Below are 21,424 nucleotides of genomic sequence, written 5' to 3' on the forward strand. Positions count from 1 at the left end.
CAGTAAAAGAGAGCGCAGCGCGGCGTGTCGCTACCAGCGAACGAACGTAAGAGAGTGAAAGTGATTGAGAGAGACAGAGCGCAATAACTATGGCCTATGACTAAGTAGTTTAATTTAAGTAAATTATACTTTCGCACTGTATTATGAATATAATTCATACAACTTTTGTTATTTGTAATTTATTATATAAAAAGAGTTTTGTCCCCTAAGGTTTGTGTGAAAGTTTACTTCTTGGCCGCGGGCTTCTTGGGGGCGACCTTCTTCTTGCGGGCGGCGAGCAGCTTAGCGCGGTTAGCAGCAGCCTTGGTGGCAACATTTGCGAAGTGCGACTTGGCCAGCTCAACGTTCTGTTTCTTGGCCTTGGCCAACACCCTAGCCACGGTGCGCTTCTCAGCAGCGAGAGCAGCACGACGCTTCAGGACCTCTGCGTATGGGTTCAGCTTGATCAGCTGACGCACATTGGAAAGAGGATTGAGGCGGCGCACGCGACGGAACACACGCTTGCGTGGGTCACGCAGAACCTTGCGGATCTCCTCTGATTTCAGAAGGCGCGACAAATCGGTATTGGCCATCTTGGGCTGGGGCAGATTGTAGCCCTTCTTCAAGGTGGATGGCTTCTTCCAGGTGCCGAACAGATCATTCAGGCGCGCAAAAGCAGACTCAGTCCAGATAACAAAGCGACCGACATGGCCACCAGGAGCCAGTTTCAGCAGATTCAGCTTATCCACGCTGATTGTCTCAATGCCAGGGATGTTGCGGAAAGCACGGCGCAGACCCTCATCCTTGTGGTACACAACCAGAGGACCACGACGGGCAATGCGACGACGGTCGCGCATGGTACCACGGCCAGCACGGAAGCGCTGGGACTTGTACACCTGTTGAAAGTGAATGCAAAATTAGTAACTACGTCTGGCTAATTCAAAGGATTAACTGTAGCCCTCCACTGCGAACGGTTGCAGCGTTGGAAACAGGCTGCAAACGTAACGCCTAGGAGGGCAATTAATCTAGCAACGTCTGAAGCACATACACTGGTAAACATAGAGATAAATCAACTCAATGCTTCCAGATGACGCTGCTGATATAAAAGATCAGCATTGAATTGCTTACCTTCTGGATGTCAGCCCAGATCTTCATGCGGCGCAGGAAGACAACAGCCTGCTTGGTCTTTTGCAGCTTCTGCACTTCATCGGACACAACCAAGGGGAACTCGGAGACGCCATCGATAACATGACCCTTGGACTGCACCAGAGCTGGCACACCCGATGCGGCAATAGCCGACACCAGAGCATAACGGCGCTGATTGACATTCACCTTGCGGTGCCAGCGACGGAAGGTCTTAGTGGGAGCGAACATGCGACCACCACGGCACATGTTGCCGAAGGCACCCTGGCCGGAGCGGTGGGTACCGCCACCACGGACACGGGGAATACGGGCAACAGCACGACCGGTACCCCAGGACTCAGCAGATGTCTGGTGACCTGTTCACACAAAAACAGTTATTGCTTTAGTGTTTACCCAGTAAACAAAACATTGGGGGCGGAGAGGACTTACCTGCCAACTCGCTGACAGCATAGGGCTGACGGTTGTTGCGGCGCATCAGCTGGTGCACCTCGTTGACCACATCCGGACGGATGGGCGCCTTGAACACAGCCGGCAGGCAGATGTTCTTCTCCTTAACAGCCTCATTTTTATCCGTATACACGGAGACCAATGGCCTGGCGTTGCCTAAGCTCTGTAATTGATAAACAAAAATATTCCATGTAAAAACGAAAACTCAAATCACAACAGTCGCATAGGTGTGCTGTCAACGTCGCGCTGCAAACACGTGGAGGTTAGGATAGCGTTTCAGCGCATATTTTCAATGTTTTTAACACTTTATTTGTATAACACGGCAATAATAACATTCGCACGCGCACCGCGTAGTATTTGCACACACTTTCTCACCATTTTCGCTGATTTTTAATCCCAATTAATGGTGTTAAATTTTCTGCAAACGCAGATGCCGTCCTCTATTTTATAAGAAGAACGAAGAAAGAAAGAGAGCTGCCGGAAACGGCCACTAAGTGCTGCCAATCGTGTTTTTCACAGCAGGGTTGCATTTCTGACAGCATGGCTTATGTCAACTCTTAGAGCACTGAGCTTCGTGCCGTTACCAGCACTGGCGTTTTAAGCAAGAGACTGTCATCCTAGCGTTGATAAAAATTTGCTTTAAAACGTAAACAATATATTTACCTCTTAAATAATGGCTGATGAGGTTATTGTGGATGCACTGCCGTATATAGATCATGGCTACGACGATGCGGGCGTTAGAGAATCAGTAAGTAGTTTTTGTAGAGCTCATTAAATTTTATCATTCACAACTTTTAAATTTCTGCTCAGGCGCTTGCAATGGTGGAAGAGGAATGCCGGCGCTATCGACCTACAAAGAACTACCTAGATCATTTGCCACTGCCTGCGACGAATCCGTTTGAAACCCCACTTATGATAAACGAATTCGAACGCATTTCCAATCGGCAGCCTATGGAAACATTGTCCATGAAGCGTTATGAACTGCCACCACCTCCTTCCGGCAAGCTGTCCGAAGTTTCCGCATGGCAGGAGTCCATTGATAATTCTATGGCACAGCTAGAGCATCAGTGGGTGCGCTCGCTCAATCTGGAACTAATGCTGGACTACGGTACCGAAGCCTGGAAATCTTATCTGGAAGTTTTCACAGCCATGCAGGCTAAGGCACAGCTGCAGCTACAGAAGCTGAAAAAGGATATACAAGATGTCAACTGGCAACGAAAGCAAGCTCAGACGGTGGCTGGCGAAAGACTACGTTCATTGGAAGCACACTGGGTCATGCTTGTGTCCAAAAACTATGAGATTGAAAACGAATGTGCAGAGTTAGAGAAAGTGGTGCAAGCGGCACGCGAGCAGATTTTGCAGCTAAGTCCACCAGATAATCCAACGACAGAGCAAATTATGGAGCACAATGGACATGAATCCAATGACCAAGAGAGCAATGGCAATGACAACGGCGACGGTGAAAGTGTTGAGGACGAGCAACAGGGTGAATCCTCAAACGACTCATAGTAGTGTTAGCTTGATAATTATTATTTGTACAATTTTAAATACATAAATTAATATACATTGAATCGTATAACAAGCGAATACATTTTATAAATATAGTTTGCATTTAAATTAGCGCTTTATATATGTATATGTATTTGATATTTCATAAATTTATGTATATGTAATTGCAGTTAATACAGCTTGATTAGTCGTATGGCACATGCGTGATATATAGCTGCGTTAGGCGCAGGAACCATAGCGAAAGCGTTTTACTAAATATAAATCCTAACTCCTACAGTGTGGTTTCAGGAACATGCTGTTGTTGTTGTGGTTGCTGCTGCGACAGTTGCTGCTCTAGCTTCTTAATTCGCAGCTGATACTTGCGCTTGCTTTGCTCCAGCAGCTGTGTCAGATTGCTGCAAACAAAAAAATAAACTTTGTTAGGCCTCAATTTAAATTTAAATTACAAAACTATAACGGACTTGTTGGATTTTTGCAGTTCACGCAAATTTTGCTGCAGTTGGTGGTTTTGTGAGTCGGTTGCCTTTTGAGTGGCATTCAGGCTCAGCAGCGTTTGAATGCGATATTTAAGTTCGGTCTCGCGACTGAGCGCTTCGACCAGTTGCTGTTCGGTGAGCGCTACGTGCTCTGCCTCCGAGTAGGATACACGATTCGCAGCCTGCAGCTGTTGTAGTGCCTCATGCAATATATTCACACGCTCCAGTGCCTGTTGTTGTTCTCGTTCGGCCTGCTCCTTTTGTGATTTAATCTGTTCATGATGTTCTCGCAGCTCGAGCAGTTCCTGCATAATGACAGCTGTGTCCAGCTCCATCGGCGATTGCTTTTGCACCTCCAGTTCTTGCCTTTGCTCTAGTGCTAGACGCTTTTGCTCGTAGGCATCGCTAAACGGTGACTCTAGATTAACAATAGTCTGCTGCACTGTGGCGCGTCGTGCCTTCAATTTGGACACATGATATCGCAAACGCTGCTCATCGGCAGCGCTCCACTGCGCATTGGCTGCATTAAGTTTAATGTTATGTTGCCAAGGACCGAAACTCTGCTCGCACACGTCCTGCTCGCTTTCCAGCCGTGCCAGCAAATGATGCGCTACTGTTTCCACGGCACAACGACTTTCCGTTGCCGTTGCTGATTTGTCGCTAAGCAACACAAGCCTAGCAATGAATAAAGTAAATTTTTATTTCATGTAAAACTAAGTACAACATTGCTTGCTTACCTGCTTTCTAACAGCGCCAACATGACATCGTAGGCTTCAATGGCCCGATCGCTGCAATTCACAGCCAATTGCAATGCCACTGCATTGGATTCATATTTGCCGCACAGCAAATAAAGCTGCTCGGCATGCTGCTTGGATTCAGTTAGCGTAAGCGTTAGCAGTTTATTTTGCAGCTGCAATTGTTCCACTTTGCGCTGCAGACGTGACATCTCCTGCTGCACTGGAGCCATTAGACTGTCCAAGTGCTCTACCAGATCAATGTGCTAAGAATTAAGCAGCTGTTAAATAAATGTGAGTAATGCAAAATAGTTTGCTTATTCACCTCATTGTTAAACTCCAGATAGTCCTGTTGAGGCGACTTGACGTTGTGCTTGCTGGCGCAGCGTAGCTTCACCAGTTCTGCAACTTTGACGCACTGCTGCGGACTACTTGCTGTAACGCAGGCTGTAAAATAATAATGGCCTTTTAAACCTTAAACTAAAGGATATTTATTTGTGCTTACTGTTTAGATCATTGAGTTGCTGCTTGACGGGACTGCTGACGCTGTTATTGCCCATATCGCTGCCAGTAAAGTAAATTACTTTTGTTTGCTCCTCCTGCAGCGCCGAGTCTTGATCCTTGTCCTTTTCCTTGGTAGCCAATTCGGCCTGTAGCAGAGCAATTTGTGCCCGTAAATGCAGCACTTCCTCCTGTAGCGCCTCCAACTGTCCTTTGCTGATATTGACTGCAGGTTTCAGCTGCACTTGCTCACTGCTAGAGCAAGCGCCTTCGAATTGCTGAAAATTCTCAGTCTGACAGTCAGCTTCGGCATCCGCATTGGTCAAATTCAGTTCAGAATTGTAAACCGAGCCTTCCTGATAACTCAGCTCTATGTGGATTTGAACAAAAATTTATTAAATTGTTTAATTAGTGTAATTTTATACGTACCACTGCCCTCCACTTCCAGCTCTGGCTCTAGTTCCTCCATAATGATATGCTGCTGCTTGCTGCGTAGCTTCTTACTTAGCTCGGCAATGACGCAATGCATTTCCGTTATGCGACACTCATGAGACTGACTGACCACTTCCAGGCGCTTATGGCAAAGCTCACGCTCCACATTACTTTCGGCCAACTGTTGGTCAGCTTGCTGCAGACGCTGCGTCAGTTCGCGCACTCGATTCTCCAGTTGCTGCACCGACAACTGTTCCACCTAAAATTATGTCATATAAATGAATGCATAAATCAATAGCTAACAAAAAAGTTCACATTAATTGGTCGATGTGCCCGCGGTTGCGCCACCAGTGTATATTCCCAACTGCATCGCTTCTCGGCCTGCTGCAGCGCCAATGGCGTCTCACTGCAGCATATCCAACTCAAGCTGCGCGGCAGCAATTGCTCCGATATCATGAAAATTAATTCTTTATTTTTTTTTTCGCTGCCTCCGATTACGTTGCACGCAGCTTTTAACTTGACCCTGCGCACTGCGCAACGCATTAAAATGCATACCAAAATATACACATACATATGTAGGACGTATGTATGCGAATTAAGTATACAAACACTCTCACTTACTTTGTTGACAATGTCCAGCGTGGAGCAGCTGGATATGTTATTATCGCTCTCCGTGGTATCGCGCTGGGTATGCTCCGGCGACTCCATCTCATAGGAGCTGACTATATGCCTATGTTGTCGCGGAGATATGCTGCCAAAAACAAATTCCACATCATCGTTTATAATTCCAACGCTGCCGCCCTTTGTTATAGCTTTGCTTGGCTGTTGCTGCCGTCGAACTCCATCTGCGTTTATTTTAGTAACTCGGGCAATTTGCACATCATTTGACATCTTGCCTTTTTATTGCAATTAGACTTTTGGCTGGCTGGTTTGTTGACTTTTGTTAAGGCAGGCACCGCCCATATTTAGCTTAATTTTGATTAGCGCTCTACTCGCATTGTTAATGGCACTTTTTTAATACGGTCCAAGTGACCCTAGTGTGTTTTTAAGGCATTTTTAATTCAAAGTTCGTTTGTTTTTCTTAAGTCAATGGACTGCTCCACTAAAAAATGTATACTATACTAAAACGAATAAGCGCATCGACTTAATCGATGGTTAAAGTCATGTCTGGTTCAAACAATCGAATGCTTATCGATGAGCTGCTGGAGAATTGCCGGCCGTTGCCATAATTCAAATTTATATTTGAAAATGACTCAGTTTGTAGCAAACTAAGAAAAAAGGTTTGTAAATTTGACAAATTTTAATTAAGAATGTAGTTTAGAAATGGGAAAGCAAACTAGTCTTTAATTTATTGATTACAAATAATAAATTTATTTATACACTTTCATAAATTAAAATTATGACTTATTGACTTAAATAAGAATACTACGTATTACTATTGAGACGAACACGACTATGAGAGCGAGTATTACTTTAGAAGCAACAACAGCAGCACACCTGAAAGTGCAGACAGCCATGTAAGGCTTAAACAGGGGGCAGCGCTGCGTAATTTGCTATAGTTATCGACAATGTGTATCTTCCAGCCCATGTTACCATGGGTAAAAGAATTGTAGTACACCGTGTCTGGCCAGGTTATGTTGGGCGTGATCTCAAGCAGCGCCGGCGGTTCGTCGCTGCAAGTGATTAACAGCGAACGATTAAACTTTTTAAACGTGGCAAAGTCATCGTCCAGACGACGATCGTAGTTCTCGGGATAGCGGGACAGGCAGAGAGGACCCGCTGCTGTGGGCTTAGGGCGCCCACGACGAGTAAACTCTACGCCTGCCAGAACGCGAATTTCACTCTGTTTAGCGTCTGATAAGCGATCGTAACCGCCCTGTGGATCATCAGTGATGACCAACGGATGGTAATGTTCCGGTGAATGCGGATTATTGCCGCCACGCACCTTGAAGGTATAGGTAAGACCACGCTTCAAATACAGTTCCGGTATCATGTAGCCATTGATGTACCAGGCCAAGCCGCTAGAGACATGACCCGTCAAGCCTTGATAGCCACGTATACCGCCCGAGGGTCCCAAGTAAGCATTGAAAGTGCGCACAGTGCTGCAAATAAGATGTGACGTTAGCTAAAGCATAGCTGATTAGAACTCATTCTTACGCATCTGATATACGTGCTCGCTCCCAGAGCTGAGGTGGGGGCCTTGTGCGTTTGGTGAAACTAAAGCAATCGTTGACTGGATCGGTGGTGTTAAAATCAATTATAATGTCGCTCTTTGGATAATGCGTATGAAACGCGGGCTCATTGTTCGAGTCCAGTTGACCAAAGGCCCATACCACATAGTTGCTGCGGTCCAGGAAGATCTCTTTGTCGCCATCATCCGCTGCAGTGGAGAGAACGATCTTTAGTTAATGTTTTCTACATAACTCTTAAACTCAAACCTACATGACTTTAATGTGCGTCTAAAGCTTATGGTGTTAATGCCATCCTTGCGACTATACGTATTCAACTGGAAGCTGTCCAAGCCGCCGACAACATCATCTCTGCACACGCCCTTATTCTGGCCAAGCACTTGCACACAAGGCGCCAGCGATGTTATATTATAATCCACCGTGTAGCCACGAATGTCATCGAGATAAGCCACCACAACGTCGGAGCCGATCATTTGACTGGACACATCTGAGCCGGAGATGCCAAAGGACATGTAATCCGTTTTCTCGACCTGGCCAGATAATTGCAACGTGATCTGTGGTCCAAATACTTCCCAGGATACTTGAAGATCCTTGTGCAGCTGTCGGCAATTTGGCAGAGAGAACTCATAAGGTGTTATCTTCACCAGCGAAGGTGGCACATTCAAACCATCTGGTATTAGCACATGACCAAAGTTCTCATTGTCCGCCACATCGTACACGCTAATCCAATCAACGTCAAAGATGGTCTTGTCACCTGGCAGCTCCAGCTCAATGGTTTCCTTGTTGTAGCGCCGTATGGGATCTAGACTGTAAGTATTAAAATTTAATAATTTAATTCACATTTTATTAATTCTATCCACTTACTAGCCCCGCTCGTCGGGCATTTTGCTGCCACGGCTGGAGGGCTGAGCACCTACGCCCGTCCAAAAGAACGTGCGCTTGCCACGCCCATCGTAAGTAAAATCCATAATGCGTATAGTCTTTGAATCCACAATCTCAATGCTGCTGCTGCTAACATTGTGACTGCGCTTGGAGAAAGTGCCGCCGGTCTGCGTGCGTGGCGGCTCAAATTCCTCCGGTATATAAACGTCACCAAAGTTGTTCTGATTGTTCAGATCATAGACTGCCAGCCACTTGATTTCTGTCAACTTCTTGCGATCTGGCAGTGTCAAAGTGAAATCCTTGTTGTGGTAACGATCCAGTATGTTAGTTCTGCATATAAGGTAAATAATTTAGCTCATATGTACGTATTTGTTTTAATGTTAACGATCTACTTACTTGCCGTATTCGTCTGGCACTATAAATCCCTGTGGGCCGGGTCTATTACTGGCGCCTGCCCAGAAAAATGTGTCAGCTCCATTGCCATCGTAATTGAAGCCCACTATTAGGAAAGTGAATTCATTTACGGCATATACATCGCCGGATACTTGATGATGATAAGAATTGAGCTTGCCCAAATATTTTCCGCGGTATGGACCATCTTCCTCCTCGCCCTCAGCAGCTGTAAGCGAAGAACGTAGACAAACTATTATTTACAAATGCCTACGCCAAAACTCTACACTCAAGTGTTTGCTGACTAATGCAATGGAAATTCCATACGATTTGTAGCCACTGTGCTGGAGCAGGCATGCACACACACATACACATAAATACATGTGTGTAGATATGTAGACCAGTTTCGCTGGTTTCACACGAAAGTGAATTTGTTTTTCGCAGCCCCGTTGGCTGTTACTATTGCTTTTTTTTTAAACGTAACTGGCATTAAAATTTCTCTTTTTTTTGTTTGTGTTTTATATTGCACAAATCTGTACTTACATGCTGCACTTAACAAGCTAAACAGGAAAACCGTTATATAGAGCGTTAAAAGCAGCGCTGCTTTGGGCGTCGCGCAGGCGTAGCGTTGACAAAGAACATTACGTTGTCTCTCCAATGTCATTGCTTATGTGTTGCACCACTCTCTTTGTCTCACTCTCTCACTAAGCCACCCGCGCTTTATTATTAACTTTATTTATTTAAATAAAACTCCGATAGTAGTTTCTTTGTTGCTACTTTTCTTTACATTACATTACACTTTGTCGTTATCGTATTTATAACTTTTTCTTAAGGTCGTTTCGTCATTCGCATGCGTTGCTTTGTTGTTATTGGTAAAAACAGCGCCCAAAACAGGTTTGGTCGCAGTTCCGGCGATATTTATTTCACTTTTTGCCAACTGTGCAGCCAAAAACTAGCCGCAACATGAACCGCTCTCAACGCCGCTTAAACTCAACTGAATCAATGGACGCTAACTTCGCTAACTTAGGCTTGGTAACAACCATTGCGACTCTCTTTCTCTGCGCTCACTCTTAATCTCTTTATGTGGCTTAAGGTGTGACACTCGCTGATGTTTGAGCTGCATTAAAAAAACTGTAGCGTGCGCTTAACGGTATTTATTGTGGGGCGAGACAAAATTTGATGTAAAAGCTGCAAGCTCAAGATAATGTAAAAAAGCGGTGGACAAACCCTCGCAAAAACATATTTTATTAAAGTAATAGAATCCCAATGGAATGGAGCTACATTTAGCAAATTTGCCATATTGCTTATATTTCTGAAAAAACAAAACACGTATAAAATTTCGGGCGCAGTCGGACAACAACCGCTTCAAACCAATTCAAAATGTTTTGACACTATATATTTATAACCCTCAGAAAAGCTTACAAGAAGAAGAAAGGAAATCGTTGATCGCATTTTGTACACAAAACGAAATGAAAAAATTCAATATTTAAAAAATTAGAAATGTTTATGTAGTGCATATGCCCATCGCTGTTATAAATTGTTCCAGCTAATATTAAGAAACAAAAACAAATTGAATTCATGTTTCTTATTTACGAACCTAAATTAAGTACTTTTACATTTTATTTGATTTTCCATTTTGCGAAGCAGTTTTATAAATTTCATTTTAATCTAATTGTATTCATTCGTTTAATTTCTAACTGCAACAGTTATCGTCGTTATCGTATTAACAATTGGGGTATTCTTTCAACACATGGAATTTCGAAAATTTTTTAAGGAAAGTGTTAATTTACAGTAGAGTGTGTGTGTGTTAGAATCTTATTGCAATGAGCAAAATCCATTAGGATGTCCAGTACAAAGAACAAAACAGAGAACATATCAGCGCTGAAATTGCAGAGTCCCAAAGCTCGGCTTTGTCATCTTTCAACCTGGAGTTTAATTCATAACGCTAATAAGCTCAATCCAGCTTTGTTCTTTGTATGCTGGCGGCCACACTGACGTGTATGTGTCTGAAAAAAAGTAAACTTTTCTGTATTTAAAAAATATAGTATTTGTTTTTTTTTTTGCTTAGTTTTAAACAGGTTTTACACAATTTTATTACAAACAATTTGTATTATTATCATTTTGCAATGTTTATTATTATTTTTGGGCTTATCAATTATGTATGTATATGTAACTGTTCTTATTTGCCTGCTTCTATTACTGTATAACTAGTTCTTTGAAAATACATATTATTAAATACATAATTAATTTCATAAGAAGCACATTTTGTATCATTTTATGCGTTTACATTCCAATTTTTGAACCAGCAACGACTGCCATTTATGTAAACATATACTATATGTTTACCTATATATTATAAATATAATTTTTGCTTTTATTGTTTAACAGTTTTTAGCGCTTACTTTCATTAACTAGACGCTATTTAACCTAAGAAGTCGACCAGTGTAAATGAGTGAGTGTGTGAGTGAGTGAGGCGGAGAATATGCGAAAACTTTACAAAACGAGCAAATGGCTGCAACAAATTATGAGCGAAGGTGTGTGTGTGTGTGTGAGTGTGTGTAATCAAAGCAGCGAGAGCAAACATTGCTCGCTGGTTTGATGGCGGAGGATTGGCTTTGGGTTGTGGGGAGTTGGCCTTGGACGCACACACGCAAGAATGTAACTAAAAATAGCAATACTTAGCTTAAAATATAGCATATAAAAAATAATGTTTAGTTTTTCTTTTTCTTATTTTTGTGTGGTTTGTTTGCGTATTTCAAAATATAATTAAACAAGTACAGAACACTAATTTGATGTTTAACTTAGACTGTGATTATTACTTTTAAGTGGTTTTAAATAAATATGCGTAACTTTTAAGACTGTGCATATTTATTAACGTATTTTGTTTTACAATTGTTTATGTTTGAATGCTTTGTTTTTAAAGATTCTTAGAAGATTTAAGTGTTTTAAAATGAGCATTTTACTTGCGTTTCACGTTTTGCGTGATCTTCAATGAGCGATATGACCGAACGTACAAAGAGAGTTCAGTTTTGTTTTAGATACTTTGTGTTTCTTCTTGTGATCTTTGCTCTTTTTTGCTCTCTGTGCACGGCAGGCCCAACTGAGAAAAGGGTGCGCGCTTGTTATTGTTGCTGAGATTTTACAAATTATACACATTAGAGGTATAGAGTTATATATATTTAAGTTGATAACAGTTTGGAATGAACTTGATCGAAACGAAGAAACAAACGTGCAACAAACAAATTAAGCGCATACTTTTCACAACTTTTTATGTGTTTGCAGTTTCAAGTGTTTGCGTTTATGTTTAAACTTAACAAGCGAACAAAAAACAGTTTTAAAATATTACAATATGCGTTTTTATGCGTATGTGTATGTGTGTGTGGGTTTTTAATTTTCTTATAGAAATATTTAGCTTTTTATGTTTTTTGTTATTCTTTTTTTTTATTAGAAATACTTGGGCGCACAATTGTAAAAAATTTGGGAAACTACTTTTGATAATTCGATTGTTGCTAGAATTACGCGCTGCACAGAAAACGGAATTTCTCAGCGCTATTCATATTTATATATATAGATGTATCAAAATCGGTAAGTAAATGTGTGTGTGAGAGTGTGTGTATGTATGTATGTGGTATGAACAAACGTTAAGCGTACAGTGCTAGGGAAATTTGCCAGCGCTCTTGAAACAAATCAAACGAATTATCTTTTAAGTGAGAGAACCAATGCCAAGGCTGGGCCATGACTTCAGTTGGGAGCGTTTGTGGTGTTGTGTACAATGAGTGTAATGTTAATAATGGTAGTGTTGGCTAAAATTTATCCTGAAAGATGAACAGATTATTAGTCGCGGCCACAGCAATGATATTCTCCTCGGGATGCCAGGCGGTGTGCAGTATTTTCTTATTAAAGTCGAGACAATCCACACTGATCTCGTCCTTCTTTCGTTTGCCGCCAGTGCAAACTTTGCGTGGTTTTAGCACCGTCTTGGGCTTAATTATATCCCGCGAGGCCTCCAGCGTGACATCCTTTTTCGAGTTGCGATCAAAGACACGGAAAAAGTTATTGTAGCTGCCAGTCATAATGGAGCTATCCTTGCCGTTCCAACAGCACTCGAACTTATCAAAGATGCAGTCGTTCTCATACAGTGAGCACAATTTGGCGCGTAGATATTCATGCACCTAAAGTTTAGACATTTTTAAATCAGAGAAGAAGAGCTTGGACAGCGAAGTATTTTTGTACTCACAGGGTACGTCTCGATGGGCTTGGTCTCCATGTGCAAGTCCCAGACCTTGATGCTTAAGTAGTCCCTGGAGATCATGTATCGACCGGAATTGCTCAACTTAACATCGCTGATGGAGCTGATAATCTCACTGAAGAAACTACGATTTGTTGGATTCTCTGGCTCCTCAAACTGCTTGCTATGGCGATCACAAAGCGCCGCCGAGCGCATATCACATAAACGTATTGTGCCCTTCGAGCTGGAGTAGACAAAGACATTGCATTCGGTTGGATGGAACTCGGCGGCGGTAATGACTTCCGTTAGCTCCTCCATATTTGTGGGCTTAATGTCCACAATATTGTAGCTCTGATTGACCACCTCCAGATGCCAGAGATTGATGCGCAAATCATCGGCGGACAGGAAGGTCTCTTGATCCGAATTAACGCTAATTGAATTTATGTGATAAGTGTGTGCATTGGCAAAGGTGCGACGTGGCGAGGCCTCCACCATAAGCGGTACTTGCTTCACAGAAGGAACTCGTAAGGCGGTTACATTTTGCGGATCACGTATTAACCCGTTCTCCTCTTTTGTGTTGTAGCCCTCGAACGACTTGTCGCGCTCGCTGACCTTCCACAATTTCACCGTTTTATCGTTCGTTGAGAGCAGAAAGTGTACGGGATTCTTTTGATGCAGCCATCGGATTTTGTTGATCTTCTCCTCAATCTCCAGCGATTTGAGGTAGTCAAATTCAGGTTCATGCGATTGGAATGTCGAATAGACATTGTATTCACCACGTCGCGGATTGGCGGACTTTGAGGCGGGATCACGCTGCAAGCAAAGTAGATAGTATTAATAAATCATTGATATAACAAAAATAAAATGTTATTGACTCACCTGGAAGATGACAACACGACCACCTTTATCGCCAGTGGCCAGCAGTTCGCCATCGTGATTGAATTCCACGCAGGATATGATATCCGCATCGGTGACATCATCGTCCAGGGCGCCCTTGATCTGTGAGAAGCACCAGGACGCCTCTCCATTGCCTGTCAATGAAATCAAGAAACCAAAAATAAAAATCATTGCAGTTGACAAAGAGCAAAGGGCTTGTTACATTTGATTTAAGCAAGCAAAAAAAAAGTAAAATAAAAGAGAGCAAAGCCCCAGCTGAATCAATAGCAAAAGGACGACGATGACGTTCTCAAACATTTACTAATGACGCCATGTCCTAGCTTGCCTTAAAAAAAAAAGCTTAAAGCCAGCCAGCTAGCAACCCCTTTCGTCACTTTTCTGATTGCGGTAACCGTTGTGTAAACATTCGTCCCACATGATAGCTGTCTGCCCAATTCGCTGGGAACTTTTGCTTAAAAGTATGTGCATATATATAAATACATTCTAATATACACACACATGGATGAGCAATCTAGTTTATCTTAGATAATAAACATTACGCAAGTCAAACGCGCTTTGCTTTTAACATTTAATAGTTTTGCATAATAAGGGTATATGCAAGTCGAGTGGATAAAATATTCATGTTACATTCAGTTATTGGCCCAGCCCTTGCTGTCGTCTGTCTGTTGCTTTTTGGCTGCCTTTGGTTGGTTTCCATTGGCAACGTCATGATTTGATTGACGAGCCAACTGTGCTCCAAAAACGATAATCAGATCAGTCACTCACGCAGTCAGTCAGTCACAAAGTTAGTTTATTTTTTAATTAATCAATTGGCACAGCCCATTTGTTAGCTCAACTATTTTTATCCACAAAGCGCTTTGCAGTCATTGAACTTGACAGTCGGCGCTTATATATTTAGAGATTATTTTAAGTTAAGCAGTGAAACAGAAATAACTGTTTGTATATAGAAACTAAGCACCACGCACATCACAAAGTGGCGAGTTTTCCGGGTCAAGGCAGCAGACTAGTTACAGGCAATCATTGCACAAGCGAGGGTTGCTTGGAAAGTATTGCGAGCTTAACATACAGTTCAAATGAAAAGTCACTTTATGATGTGCAAAACTGCAATAAATAAATACAAAAGTTAGTTTACAACCCTCGCAAAACGAAACTAGAATAAGCTCAAATTAAGTTTGCTTAGGCACCAACTGATTTTGGGTCTATGTGTGTATAGAATGTATCAGATAATGTAGCACTACTATTATTGCGATTAAATGCGGACAAATTCAGTTTATAGTTGAGTGTATTTAGTTGTTGCACGTAGCGAAATCCGGCACACACACAAATGCAGAGGAACGCTTAGAAAATCATAAGCACCGTCTAAATGAACACACAAATATTGGCGCAATAATTTAACACAACCACGCGATGTCGCCGCAGGCAAACAACAGCCTGGAACGACCTAGAGTGCACACTGAACTTTCAATACGTTGTTAGACCTGATTGTATTAAATATTTTATATATATATATAAATGACTGCATCGCTGAGCAATTAAACAACTACTTGGGCAATTCTTATCAGCTGCAAAAGCAAAAGCGTTTATAATAAGCTTCGAATAAGGGAATAAACAATTAATACCGAAGATCAAAGTTTATAGAATAATATCCAATTCAAATTTGTATTAACTTAAGTTCTTTGTTTACTTAAAGATAATGGAAAAAAGTCCAATTTACGACAAATCTAAAGCAACTACCATATTCGTAAATATTGGTCGCTAGATAGCTAGAAGCCAACCACTTTGCGAGTAGATAGTACTTATATAACCTACACGTCGTACTTATTTTAAGTCGCTTACACTTATTCGAGTGCAGAGATCAATGCTAACTGATAGGATAGACAACCAAAATGTGCTTGTGGTTGTTGGTGTTGATTTTTAGTATTACGTTTTTGCTGCTGGCGATTTTACTGATTTGTTTATTTTGTGTGCACTTTGTTTACATGATGTTTGGTTTGCAAAAGACCAATATAAAAAGTATACGTATATTAACACAAATCTCCCCTCTGTTTGAAAAATAATCACTTACCGGCCATGACAGTTGAACAGTTTGCGTTAAACGGCGCGCGCAAGTTACCAGGAGGCAAAGGCAACAGCGGTAGAAGTAGCTGAGCAGTAGCAGCGGAGCTCTCTCAAGAGCAACAACAACAACAGTCACACACAAAAACAACAGGCATACACACACACACAAACAATATAAAAGAAGGCCAAGGAGTTGCGCTCTCTTTGCTCTTCTACTAAAATTGCTTGTGGCTCAAGCTGCTGCTGCTGCTGCGATTGTTCTGTTTGTGTATGTGTGTGTATGAGACTCTCTGTTAGTGTATCTGTGTTTGTGATGCTTGGGGATCTGTTTTTTTTCTCTTCGGCGCAGGAGCTAAGCTTACGCCATGTAAAACAAACGTTAAACAAAACCGAAAACGAAACCGAAAGCAAAAGCTGAAGACAAAAACCAAAGTGCTTAACTTTCGTTGCTTTTGTTTCTGTCCTTTTCTTTTGTTGTTTTTGTTGTTGCAGTTGTCGTATTGTTGTACTTAGTATGGTTCTTCTCAACACAACTTAAGCACGTATATGAGTTTGTATGTCTGACGACGAAGACAACGACAACGACGACATGTGGGGAAGAAACTGCAAAAGAAGGGGAGTATATATTTTTTTTTGCACACTGAGCACACGCCGACAGCAACAAATTGCGTTTGTATATGCACACATATGTACATTCATACATACATATATGTGTGTTAAAAACGTTAATATGTTAGCATATATATGCAATTGTGCGTGTGTAGGTGTGTAGCCGGTGGCCGTGCCAAAAAGTTATCGCGAAAATTACTCTGCACTATTGTAGCCGATTCTTCTTTTGAGGCAGTCGCCCGCCGCGTACAAATATGATAAACGGTTGAGGCTGTAAAACGATATTAACGCGCCCGTATGCGGACATGTATTTGCTAAACAATGCGATTAATATTATTTATTCTGTGTGGCAAAACAAACACCCACAATCCGCCTGCTTTAAAGCTTCTACCGTCGTTCGCCTGACACACCGACACCGAAACACCGAGACACCGACGTTTTGCCTTTACGCCTCTCTTTTAGCGCTTTGTTTTATCGCGTTTTCTGTGCTTTCCTTGCAAACGCAACGGGTGGCGATCTAACCTTCAAATTATTTTGTACGTTTTGTGTTTATTATTTCTTGTTTAGCACTTATTCTTACAACACAAATTGCATATTCATATTTATATTGGCATTTCGAACTGTTGCCCTTTTGCTGTTGTTGTAAAAGCGCGGCAGCAGTGGCGGCGACGGCGTCACTGAGAACGACAACACACAATCAATATTCGATACAAATCGGCCTTAATATTTGGTTTTTTATTGTTAATACACAGCCCAAACCATCAGCATTACGGCTGGATGACAAATCAAATTCGAAAAAAAATCCGTAAGATTCTAATGCTGCGCTGCTCAAGCGCTTCTTCTTCTAGTTTTTGCCGCCTCTTTTACTGCACTGCTTCGTCGCCGCCGCCGTCGATGTCGTCGTCGTTGCGTCGTCGCTTTTGCAAAATGCCGAAATTTACGCACTTTTAAACGTTGAACATCATTGCATTATTACACTTTGATTGCAGCTATTACACTTGAACGCGCCGTTAGCAATTACAACTTAATTTATGACTAATTGTTACTATAATTTCAACGTGAAATGGAAGTACAAAAAATTTGTTGCAAATTTCGCACTTTACAATAGGAATTTGAAGCCAGCAAATATTTGCTATCGAACGGCGTTGCGATTGCCGCAGTGCTTAACAACGCTTATGTTATGTGTTGGAAAAGACGAAAAACGACAGCTGGCAGAGTTGTCACATAGTTGCGCATAAAAGCGCGTAACAAGAATATTTACAAAAAAGAATACAAAATAAAAGTGTACTTACTTTGCGGCTTTTTGGCACCGTTTATGTTGATGGCCGTGTTGAGCATATTACCAATTTTCGTAATACTCGATTGCCGCATAAAGGTGCGCGGGGGTATAGGTGGGGGCTGCGGATCTGGCGGCTCCAGCACTGGACTTTGTCGACCCCAACGACCCATGTTGAAGTCTTTGTATTTGTGTGTGAGGTTTTACCGTTGCAGTTTGGGCGCTGTAAAGAAATGAAATTATCTAATCCATTAACATGCAAGTTAAAGCAAGATTGCACTTAAGCACAAGCAAATAAAAACATGCACACTTTATAATAAACACATATGTATGTAGTATATGTATTGTATAACAAATACATATTTATATTTATTTGAGATTTGTTCGCTTTAGCACATGAGCGCTTATCGTGCTCTTCAATTTGCCCGACAATTAACACCTGTCGTGCGCATACCGCCTATCCACTTCCTATCTCTCTTCCTATCCTTACTCTTGTTGTCTGTCCAAGCACTTATCAAGCGAACAAATGTCTCCAACTAGATTATTTACTTACAATTTATTTCATCTAAAGATTTAGCTCGGTTCAAATTAAATGTGCAAATATGCTTGATGTTTGTTTAGATTAATATTACTAACTGCACACGTAAACGTATCAAATATACATTTGTATATTCTTATGTTTTTATTTATGCATACTTTTATTCATGCAAAAATTCAAAACAACTTCAACGTCTATTTGACTTTGAAGCTGCTTGCAAAATGTTTGAGAATATTCGCTGCGTGTTTCATAAATTATAAGACATACATATACATATCTAATATAAATGATTATATTCACATCTGGCACATTGAGAGGTGTGTCTATATCCCGTTTAGCATCAAAGTGTCATATTTTTATTATTGACATTATAGCTATATTGCTTACTTTGATTTTTGGCTTTATTACCAAATATGGCTAAGATGACGAATTAGATCAATTTGACAACGAAAACGAATAAATTATAAGACAAAATGTAGCTTTCAATTTACATTGATTGCTTAAAACTAAAGCTACTACATTCAGTATATGTACACTTCAGTTGTATTAGTTGGGGCGTGACAGTTGTGGGCGTGACATAGTGGGGTGTTAGATGACGTACACTTGTGCGAGTAAAACAACAGGTAGATGATAGTGGGGGAGGATAGAAAAGCGCCCTTCGAGCACCAGCCAGACAAACAATGGAAAAAAACAATAAAAGCAAAAAGAACTTGTAATCCAATTAATGGCCTCCAGCTCACCATAGTATCTTTATAGGAAATGAAAAAAGAAATGGTAAGTATTTCTTACAACTGCGAAATGTCATTGAAGTTCAAAATTAAACATGCACTAGATTATCATTAAACAAATGCCAAAACAAAAACATTTCATCTGGGGTCTCACCAATTCAAATTAAAACAGAAATAAGCTAAACAAAAATTTATTGTATACTTATTTCTGTGTGCGTCTCTAAAAAACACAAATATTGTTAACAGTTTTAGTTTAGTTATTGTAAACAATAGTATTAATTGAAATAAAAAGCACAAAGTCTGTCTAATTGAAATTTCTGGACTATTGAAATAAAAAGAATTATCATACCGATTTCAGCTCGAATTAAAATATCTTTTAAATGTCATAGTATGTATTACTTAAATTCGAATCCATTGTTATTTATTTCGTTAAAGAATAGAGCTAAATAAAAAGGATATTTAATATGTTATCTGCTGCACTATTCTAGATGTATGTATTTGTTTTATTTTAACAACAATATATACGCAGGAAGTGTAAAAGACAAGCGCAACGGAAGGAAAGCACAACGCACAAATAATATAACGTACTATAAAATCTAAATTAAAATATTTATATATAAAATACAATCATATGTGTATGTGTGGGTAAGAATGTGTATATTTTTAATTTGCAAATAATACAAACATTGAAGGCATCTCCGCTGCGTTTCAGTTTGTATATTTAAAAAAGCGAATGTATGTATATTTTGCTTGTATGTAAAATGAATCGACGTTAGGATGCTCCAGATGATAAAGGGTGAAAAAGATTTTTTAAATGAAAATTAATACGGTAAAGCACTTGTTTTTATTTAAGTGTAGCATAGAGCAGCTGCACGTGCAGCACGAGACGTAATTTTATTTTTAGGCAGTCCCCAAATTGTTAAACCTCTCTCCCCCAACTCATGGGCCTTGGCTTTAATGGGTTAACGGAAGCGTTTAGTTATATTTAGAATATGTGTGTGTCAGAATTAAAACATTGAAGCTGTCTGGCCAATCAAAGGCTTCCATGGCTTACCTCTTTATCTCTATAAAAATATCTTATCTAGTGTATCAATCGATAGTTGTCTAATTACAACATAATTGGATAAGCAATCATCACTCATTTGTGAAACGAAGCGTATTAATTATTGTTGAAATAAAGCTTTTAACAAATGCGCGATTATAAGCTTTTAGACAGATCTTAAGCTGAACAAATTAGTGACAGAGATTAAAACGGCCTATAACGCATATAGATATGTATGCGTGTTTTTTTGAAAGTCTTTGTTATTGTAATTGATGCAAACAGTTTAAGCAAATATTTTTGGCATAAGATTCAGCCTGGTGACAAAATAGTCGCCATTAATTGTTAAAACACACAGACACACATATGTTGAACAAATTTTTATGGCAAATACAACAAATATATGTATGTATGTATGTTTGCATGCGTGAGTCGCTTGTTGTTGGTTTTTGTTGTTAAAACAACAACAATGTTGTTAACCTCAAATGCCGCCAAGAACGTCAACAACTAAAACTTGGATCGCACGTACGGTGGCAACATTGCTTACGGTCAAATGAGGGAAGGGGGCCAGTGGTGTTTGGAGGAAGGGGCGCGGACTCTAAAACGGTATGGGATTACCTTTGTCATGTGCTATATGATATCATTATGTACGCACGCTTATGTACAAACAAACATATATACACATGTATTCTCCTAAAGGTATCTTTGTAACAGGTCTAATTCTTATTTCGATTTTTATTGGGTTTACCGCAAAATTTATTATTATTATTATTATGCTATTTTTTTTTTGTTTTTATATATTTTCATTTTAGCTTTGAACAGCTGTCTTGCCATAATAAAAACTAAACCAGCTGCATTTCACATTAGGCATCAACTTTTGAAAACAAGCAACAAATCTAAAGAACTTATTGAAATCAATTTATTGAAATTTATCGCATGTGTTTTTTTTATATTATATCAATGCAATGTTGAATTTTGTGCGGGTTTTTTTTTTATAGTCCACTAAAACTGATTCATCAGTCTGTTTTCGCATTGATTTAATTTGTTTGTCTGTAAGCGTAACGGTAAATGCTTCAAGTTTTGTTGTTATTATTACTTTTATTATCACTTACAATTGACACTTACACTTGCTCTTAATGCACTGAACTTGACCACAATGTATGTGCATACATATGCATGAATGTATGTGTTTATTTAATATGCGTATGTGTCCGTGTTTAACACAAAGAGACCACAACAGATTTTAAATTCGAATTAACTTTAGCGCTACGCAGCGCATGTATAAGAAACCGCTAAAGCAAAACAGTCAACGCGGCGGCGTTAAAATTAGCACTGAACTCGGAACGAATGGTGCAGCCTATGAATTTCT

General features: G+C 40.4%; 5 protein-coding genes across 11 annotated transcripts; 1 reads left to right on the plus strand and 4 right to left on the minus strand.

Annotated features, from left to right (window-relative positions):
* Positions 1 to 141: 141 nt before the first annotated feature.
* On the minus strand, positions 142 to 2,051 carry LOC108603435 (60S ribosomal protein L4). Its single transcript, XM_017992257.1, has 4 exons — positions 1,945 to 2,051; positions 1,552 to 1,732; positions 1,108 to 1,478; positions 142 to 875 (listed from the first exon to the last, which is right to left on the minus strand). Exons 1-4 carry the CDS (start codon positions 1,945 to 1,947, stop codon positions 225 to 227), a joined length of 1,206 nt encoding a protein of 401 aa, XP_017847746.1. The 5' UTR covers positions 1,948 to 2,051; the 3' UTR covers positions 142 to 224.
* Positions 2,052 to 2,178: 127 nt separating this feature from the next.
* Positions 2,179 to 3,145, plus strand: LOC108602464 (pre-mRNA-splicing factor SPF27). The gene is made up of 2 exons (XM_017990588.1): positions 2,179 to 2,317; positions 2,380 to 3,145. Exons 1-2 carry the CDS (start codon positions 2,243 to 2,245, stop codon positions 3,076 to 3,078), a joined length of 774 nt encoding a protein of 257 aa, XP_017846077.1. The 5' UTR covers positions 2,179 to 2,242; the 3' UTR covers positions 3,079 to 3,145.
* A 40-nt stretch (positions 3,146 to 3,185) lies between these two features.
* Positions 3,186 to 6,315, minus strand: LOC108601695 (colorectal mutant cancer protein). Of its 2 annotated transcripts, none has more exons than XM_017989605.1 (7): positions 5,843 to 6,315; positions 5,219 to 5,480; positions 4,794 to 5,159; positions 4,614 to 4,735; positions 4,292 to 4,554; positions 3,540 to 4,229; positions 3,186 to 3,473 (listed from the first exon to the last, which is right to left on the minus strand). In XM_017989605.1, the coding sequence occupies exons 1-7, from the start codon at positions 6,110 to 6,112 to the stop codon at positions 3,350 to 3,352; spliced, it is 2,097 nt and encodes a 698-aa protein (XP_017845094.1). In that variant the 5' UTR covers positions 6,113 to 6,315; the 3' UTR covers positions 3,186 to 3,349. The 2 variants fall into 2 exon arrangements, with proteins under 2 accessions (XP_017845094.1, XP_017845096.1); XM_017989607.1 differs by lacking the exon at positions 5,843 to 6,315 and adding an exon at positions 5,537 to 5,792.
* Positions 6,316 to 6,606: 291 nt separating this feature from the next.
* Positions 6,607 to 9,669, minus strand: LOC108601793 (protein Skeletor, isoforms B/C). Its single transcript, XM_017989729.1, has 6 exons — positions 9,226 to 9,669; positions 8,689 to 8,911; positions 8,275 to 8,622; positions 7,664 to 8,217; positions 7,379 to 7,601; positions 6,607 to 7,323 (listed from the first exon to the last, which is right to left on the minus strand). Exons 1-6 carry the CDS (start codon positions 9,344 to 9,346, stop codon positions 6,690 to 6,692), a joined length of 2,103 nt encoding a protein of 700 aa, XP_017845218.1. The 5' UTR covers positions 9,347 to 9,669; the 3' UTR covers positions 6,607 to 6,689.
* A 2,423-nt stretch (positions 9,670 to 12,092) lies between these two features.
* On the minus strand, positions 12,093 to 21,364 carry LOC108604068 (protein phosphatase PP2A 55 kDa regulatory subunit). Of its 6 annotated transcripts, none has more exons than XM_017993332.1 (5): positions 21,181 to 21,364; positions 17,767 to 17,973; positions 13,790 to 13,941; positions 12,920 to 13,723; positions 12,093 to 12,854 (listed from the first exon to the last, which is right to left on the minus strand). In XM_017993332.1, the coding sequence occupies exons 2-5, from the start codon at positions 17,921 to 17,923 to the stop codon at positions 12,486 to 12,488; spliced, it is 1,482 nt and encodes a 493-aa protein (XP_017848821.1). In that variant the 5' UTR covers positions 17,924 to 17,973; positions 21,181 to 21,364; the 3' UTR covers positions 12,093 to 12,485. The 6 variants fall into 6 exon arrangements, with proteins under 6 accessions (XP_017848821.1, XP_017848826.1, XP_017848823.1 ...); XM_017993337.2 differs by lacking the exons at positions 17,767 to 17,973; positions 21,181 to 21,364 and adding exons at positions 15,873 to 16,217; positions 17,451 to 17,577 and having other exon boundaries at positions 12,095 to 12,854; XM_017993334.2 differs by lacking the exons at positions 17,767 to 17,973; positions 21,181 to 21,364 and adding exons at positions 15,873 to 16,468; positions 17,451 to 17,577 and having other exon boundaries at positions 12,095 to 12,854.
* Between the last annotated feature and the right edge of the window lie 60 nt (positions 21,365 to 21,424).

The sequence above is a fragment of the Drosophila busckii genome, chromosome 3R (genome assembly GCF_011750605.1).
Source record: "Drosophila busckii strain San Diego stock center, stock number 13000-0081.31 chromosome 3R, ASM1175060v1, whole genome shotgun sequence".
Taxonomy (NCBI): Eukaryota; Metazoa; Arthropoda; class Insecta; order Diptera; family Drosophilidae; genus Drosophila; species Drosophila busckii.